This window comes from Numida meleagris, chromosome 4, assembly GCF_002078875.1.
Source record: "Numida meleagris isolate 19003 breed g44 Domestic line chromosome 4, NumMel1.0, whole genome shotgun sequence".
NCBI classification, from domain to species: Eukaryota; Metazoa; Chordata; class Aves; order Galliformes; family Numididae; genus Numida; species Numida meleagris.
The window spans coordinates 29,228,054-29,235,293 of NC_034412.1; the positions used below are offsets into that span (position 1 = coordinate 29,228,054).

General features: G+C 33.7%; 1 protein-coding gene across 5 annotated transcripts in view; it reads left to right on the forward strand.

Moving 5' to 3' along the window:
* The window catches only part of SPOCK3 (SPARC/osteonectin, cwcv and kazal like domains proteoglycan 3), a 182,120-nt gene extending 175,158 nt beyond the window's left edge, over positions 1-6,962 (forward strand). For all 5 annotated transcript variants that reach the window (XM_021396014.1, XM_021396016.1, XM_021396015.1 and 2 more), the window contains 3 exons: positions 1,853-1,915; positions 3,674-3,811; positions 4,820-6,962. In XM_021396014.1, the coding sequence (XP_021251689.1) occupies positions 1,853-1,915; positions 3,674-3,811; positions 4,820-4,992 (374 nt within the window). In that variant the 3' untranslated portion in view covers positions 4,993-6,962. The remainder of the gene's footprint in view (positions 1-1,852; positions 1,916-3,673; positions 3,812-4,819) is intronic.

Genomic DNA, 7,240 nt, shown 5'->3' on the forward strand with positions numbered 1-7,240 from the left:
CTTCATGTGATTTCAGCGTATACTTTAAAAACTGAAAACACATTACCCAACAAAAGATGTCAGGTACCAGCTGTTTTCAAGGGGACGCACAGAAAACTTCCTGATTATCTGGAAAGGCGTTCCTTGAATTTTGTTCTGGCACTAAGACTCCTTTAAATGGTATTTTAGAAGTACAGCCTACTTTTAAGTCCCTAACTTTAAAAAGAATCATTATAGATTTAATACGGCCCACTAGAGTTGAAGGCAGTCTAAAGTTTTATGTGTCTTTAAGTATATGAGATATGCAAAGAGCATTTAAAGTATAAAGCCAAGAAAAATTAACAAGTGGTTCTCATTGAGGGGTTATTGATGTCTTGCAGTTTATATTTATTCTGTTAGGTAAGAGGTCATTAATGGTAACAAAGATGTATGGGTATATCCAGGCTATGCCAAGCATGAGATTCTGCATTGACCATAAATTTATTTTTGATCCACAGTTACTCTATGTATTTATCACTAGTGTTTGAGTGTTCCCACAAGAAAGATATCTTTGGATAATATATTTTTGTCAAACCTACACTCCTTTGTGCATCCTGTGCTTCTCCCAGCTGTGTCCCAAATTCTTGCTCCACTGACTACATGGTGTGAATTCTTGTTTTCCCTTGATGGAATTCAGGAAAGGCTGCTTTGGACTTTGACCACTCAAGTGTTTTTTTTTTGTTTTTTTTTTTTTTAAAATAACCTTGTATAGTGACTGATTTCTGGTCAAAGAGTGGACTTCGCTCGTGTATCCGAAGCTAAGCCAATCTTACTGATCTTTAAAGTAACTTAGTTTTTATTTCCTGTGTGCATGAACAAAAGTAGTTTCATGGGGAAGCCTTGAGTAAATTAAGCAAAGATGTATTACAAATAACCAGAGAGTCTTAAAATGAAAAATGAACTTAATAGCATGTGAGATTTTGTGGAGATGTTATCAGAATATGGTCTGGGAACACTTCATGCTAAAGACACACATGTGAGTAAACCCACTAACACTACTACGGATTCAGAATGAGAAACACCTTTGTGCTAGTGGCGTAACGTAGTATGCAATATCAGAGTTCAAAGATCAGTACTTTGCAGGTTTAATTTCACTCATTTATTCAGCATTGATGGATATGTATTTGTGTCTTATTTATTTCCTTCCCATTCATGGAACATACTCTCTGACTTTATAGAGAGTAGAAAATTAAATGATTCAGAGCTGTAGCTCTGAACAATGGAAAATTTATTACTTCTTTTGCCTCTTTCAGAAATCTGAAGTTCGGCCACAGTTTTAAATTAGATTGCTAAACAAGGAGCTTTGTACCCATGGAATTCTGTCTTTAATTGTTGCAATAGAACTCCAATCTTACAAATTTCAGTGAAGAAAATTCTTATTTAGTTAATGTCATATTTGAAGTAAAAAACTTGAACATTACTTCTAACAGAGACAAAATAGTAAGAATTAAGAGCCATCCTGTTTCTAAACCAATACTTTTTGCAAGCTTCACAGTCACACTCAGATTTCTGTAGATTGATGAAGTAGGGTGTGATAGAGTTACTGTTTCATTATAACATTCTTTGATCCTCAATACTAGTGACCAGATGTTCACTTACAGATGGGTTAACTGGCAGTTGCTTTCTGCACAAATCCATGGTCGTGCTTAGTTTCCTAAATCTGTGGCAAGCTGGATTACTTCTTTTCTTTCAGAGTTTAGAATGTGACTAAGGCTGGATCTGTATGTTTTTTAAGATCAGTAGTTAGAGAATGTAGCAAACCATGAAAACTGAGTCATATGCTTTCCTTCCTAGATACAGTGTAATATGTTCAACATTTTTCATGTCATTTTAGACCCACCTTGCCAGACAGAACTCAGCAACATTCAGAAACAGCAAGGAGGAAAGAAGCTCCTAGGTGAGCCATAGATCATTCTTTTGAAGGTTTTATTGCTTACATAAATAATCCTAGTGAAACAGCAACATAAAATCAATATTAATCCAACAAAGATAGACCACAGTAAATTCTAGTGATGAAATTTATGAAGTTTTTGAAAGCTATTAAACTTCGTTTTATTACCATAGCTATGGAAAGATATAATGTCTGTTCTACTATCCTAATAGAAATTTTACAGTTATAGAGGGGACAGTCTAGGGCACTGCTAAATTAGTGTCTCTGCTGATCCTTTACTTGTAATCTTCTTTAAGTAATTGAAATCTTTGTTGTTAATCAGGTTATACTGTATGAATATCACTAAAATGTAAGATCGTTGTTTTACTCTTAGCCTCTGCGTGAAAGCTACAATAAAAGTCTTGACCCAAAGTACTCAAGACTGTATTTCTGCTAAGAATGGTTTCTAATAACTATATACTTCTAAATGTTTTCTACAGTGTTGTTTGTCTATTTTTTGTCTTTCTTTCAAAAATATTTAATTTGTTCCAAACTAAAAACCACGATGTATCCAGCCTTAGGAAAGTCAATGCCTTATGGAATAAGTCCATGATTGTGTTTCTAGTTGTCACTGATTTTTGGGCCAGTTTGGCCCAATTCCTTGACTAATGGGGTGGAGGGATCCATAGACCAACACCCAGGGAGAAGTGGGAAGGGAAGAAGGGAACAAGGTAGGGAGATGGGCCTAAAAACAAAACAGCAGCAGTGAGCTAAGGGAGAAAATTAATTTACTAAATATGATAGTGGAATGTGAGATAACACACTATAGTACATTGTAATTGGAACTGAAGTTAATGAATCAAATAAAATGAGAGAGTGTCCAAAACTGAAGGCCTTACTCCAGTGCTGAAGGCAAGATGGCTAGGGAGCACACCACAGAGACAAAAAGAATGAAGAGGCAATCTTGTGACTCACGAGCAGTTTTATTTTTCCCTCTGAATGGAAAATGGAAATGGAATGGTTAAAGTCTTCTGGAGATGTAGTTCTTCTTTTCTGAGAACCAGGTACCCAGAAGTATTGACAGTCCACAGAACTGGAACATTAACTCTTTGACTCCCAGTGCACCACATGGTGTTCTGATGTGGAAGACTGATAACAAAAATCAAAAAAGTATGCCACTAGTACTCCTAGTGGAGAACCCTTTTGGCTTAGAACCTAATTAGCCTAGGTATTTTGCATGTAAAATGCAAAATTAGTGGATTTTTTTTCTAATTTATTGTTTTTAGAATTGCTGTGTTATGCTGCATTTGTCTTCTATGGTTGAATAAATATTAGTGGGCAACTATATGGATTATTTTATAGATAAATATAAAAAGTTGCTATGAAGCCTAGTAGCAGATAGCGTGTTAATCCAGGATACCTGATCCTTAGTATTCAGACTTTTTGGGGTGCTCCAGTGGTTATAGAACATCCAATTTTCAGCTGTAAGCTTTGTGCCCTTTTCCTAGCATGCAGCAGTGGTCTCAACAGAGACATTCAAGGAATAAGGAATATCACAGGATCAATGAAAAATTATGGCAAGGTTGACCAGTCCAAAGCTGGTATCCACTGTTTTCTGTTGCGTATCAGTCACTGCTTCTTAACTGAATCTGGTAGTAGAAAGTAAACTGGCCAGTGGAGAATCTGGACAGAGGAAATAGCAAGAGATAATTATTTTCTGCTTTAATTGTTACATTGGTCAAGGGGTATTTATTAATGTCCGTATTCAATATTTATATATTCCAGGGCAGTACGTGCCCATATGTGATGAAGATGGGTATTACAAACCAAGTCAGTGCCATGGAAGTGTGGGGCAATGTTGGTGTGTTGACAGATATGGCAATGAGGTAACAGGATCCAGAACAAATGGTGCAGCAGAATGTGGTAAGTTAAGAAACTTCTATGGACTTTGTTTAGAGATGTTACGTGCTTTGATTGCCATCAGGCTACATTTCGTCACAAAGAATAGGCATGGGATGCAACTATATGGATTTCGATGTAAATATAGTTTGTGATTACTTCTTCACAACTCCTATTACTGTGTCAGTTGTTAATAGACCTCTTATATGTGCTTTGCATAGTGTAGATAAATTTAGGGAAAATTAATTATCTATAACAGTGTTACACAAGCCCCAAAATGTTTGTTGACATCTCTTTGGGTAATCAGCTAGCTTTTCCTGTTTGTTGGAAGGAATTCCCAAAAGTTTTTAGCGCATTAAGTCTTCTCTTTTTCCCCTAAAAAGCCCTGCAACTTCCAGGAATTCCCATATCATCTTTATTTGATGTCCCAGAAATCAAAAATTGCAATTTAAAAAAAAAAAAAAAAAAGCCTTGCATTTCTCCTTTTTCCTTCCTTTGCAGAGGAGCGTAGCCTAAAATACTGGGTAAATTAAACACATACCAGTGCCAAAGTTATTGACATACCTGTTCAGGCCTATTTTCCATCTAATCCGGTATACCTTCTGGATAATTGTACAGTTCCAGGTAGTTAAAGATTACATGTAAGAGCTGAGAAACAAACAGTATTTTGTCACTAGTCCTTATTATGAACTGTAAATAGGAGTTAAATATTTTTTTTTCCCCTGGAGCTCATTATAATTCTACAAATCCATAAAATTCATCTTCATTTGTTAAAATTGAGAAATTCATCCCTACTGATTTGGATTTCTTGTAAGACAAAAAAAGAATATTGATACTGTTTATATTTTATTGTATAGTTATATTATATTATATGTGAAAAAGTTTCTTAAAAAAAAGTAATTTTCCTGAAACTAAATATTTTGTATCTCTTCTGAATGCCTGTGAATATTACACTATAAATATGGTACATACTATTCTATGAATATATGATGTAGTTTGTGTGTCTTTTGTATAACTATCATACCTTTTTAGCTATTGATTTAGAGACATCAGGTGATTTTGCTTCTGGCGATTTCCATGACTGGACAGATGATGAAGATGATGATGATGAAATAATGAATGATGAAGATGAAATTGAAGATGATGATGAAGATGAGGGAGATGATGATGTAAATGATGACGATGATCATGATGGATATATTTGATGATATTAGGAGGGTCAAGGAATTGTACCTTCCTAAAATTCACAATATGACATTTCATAAAATCCCTTTGCTCTTCAAGATCAAAAGGATTCTAACAAATGTGTATATTTTGTATGATTATTTCAAACATTGCAGCTGGAGTCATAGACTTATTTGTTTAATTAAGAATAATTATATTATGTGCTTTTGAGTTTTTAAATGCCTTTGTGCTGAAGAAAACACATTGGAAGTGTAGCCTGAAGAAGAAAATATTACGTGCTACTGAACATATAAATGCGGAAAATAAACTATAAAAACAGTCTTTTTAAAACTCCTGTGAAGTTATTTGCCCTTACCTGGAACTGTGCATGTCCTCTTCAGGACACCTACTGTAACTTTACTTTAGTTCTGTCAGGCACAGAAGGCTTTGCAAGTTGCCCATTTAATACAACAAAAATGCTGTACAGGAGAAAAACTTTGATGCACAAGCATCGTCTTACCAGCCTTTAATTAACCAAAGGTAAGGAGAAAAATGAACAGGAGGGAAAAGTGGAGCAAAGTCCTCATTTGTGTTTGCATTTGCAGTTATGTTCTTTAATAGGAAATGGCTGGGTTCTTGAAAGGACTTTTCAAAAGCAGTCTCACAGACAAGCACTAATTCTGTAAATTTAACATTTTCTTGACCTACCTTTTCTTTTCATGTCAAGGTTGTCTAGGCTTTATGGTTATTTACTCAAACATTACTTCACCCTCTGTTGTTTTTCTGTATTTCTCTCTAATCAGTTTACCACAAAATATTTAACATGGGGAAAAAATGCATAAAATTATATTATCTTTATATAAGACTGTATTTCAGAGTATTGACAATTGCCCCAACAGTTTTTAAAAAGTACATAATTATACATTTTATTTTCTTAATTCAGGAAATAGTTTTGCTTCTTTATCTTAATTCATGTTGTTTTCTGTTACTAGTGAAGAAACTTAGCGAAAGTATTGTAAAGGTGCCTTGCAAAATAGAGATAGAGAGATTTTAGCATGCATACCAGTATAGGTTGTTAGGCAATAGCTAAGCACACCCAATTACCAAATTAATGCCAGTATAGTTACTGCTGCTGGAATAAAGAAAATGGATTATTTTTTTTCCTATTGTTATGTAACTACCATGTGGATTAGATCATAATTATTGTGTAGGGTAGCACTTAAGATGTGACTGTAGAGAAAATTTCTTTAGTCACTGTATTTATGTTAGCATGTTAATTAATTGTGTAGACATTTTGGGACTCCACCATCTTCATATAACATCTATTGCTTTCTGCCCACAATAAAGTTGACTTGACCTGTATAATGTAATACTACAGGTTGTATGATTTCAAAACTAGATTACTGTTTCCCATCAGTAACAAAAAGGAAAATCAGTTTATTATTTGAATTAATTTTTACACATTAAATACTAAATTTAATGTTATCCTATGTAATATTGAAAAGTATATTGCATTTTCTTTTTTACTGTTTCTGTATAGTTTGCAAAATAAAGACTCTTGTAACCAACTTTTTGCCAACATAGCCGATCATTTTGACTTTTTGCATAGTTTGAAATGTTGCAAGAGGAAACATTCATGTTTCAGATACATTTCATCTATAAAAACTTGTGTTTATTTATATTAAAAGCATTTGTTGTTATTTTGTTTCCAGTAAATAACTTTGAATTAAGGCAAAACCCATAAGAAACTTCTATTTTTCTGTATTTTTCCTGAATTTTCTATAGATTTGTTGTATACTTTTATGACACTGTCTTCATTATATAGTGAAGAGAGACATACTTTTGTTTAAACTCCATCATAATTTGTGGGACATAGTTGTATTATTTTCTTAAATAAAAATAGCTAGCGGTTTGCCAGTCCAATACAATGGGATTTTATCAGAGAACAGTTTCTTATGGATGAAATTAACTGATATATAAATTGATTTTAAATAAAGAAGCTAAAGATAAATTGTTGTCATTATTGGCTGATGTAGCAAATCCTGTTGTGTTTGCTGTCTTAATCATTTTTTTTTTCCTGATATGGCAAATCTTCATTAGATGGCAAAGTAAGAATCATTTATTTAAATCCTGTGATTTGGGGGATTAAAGTATGAAAAGAAAAAAAGAAAATTCATAATTTATTTAACTAATGAAATTGCAGTATGAGGACTGGAAGTGAGTTGTCGCATGGAAGAGCATGAAAGAGGTTTGTGTTCTTTCTTCCCCGAAAATTCCACATTGAAATGG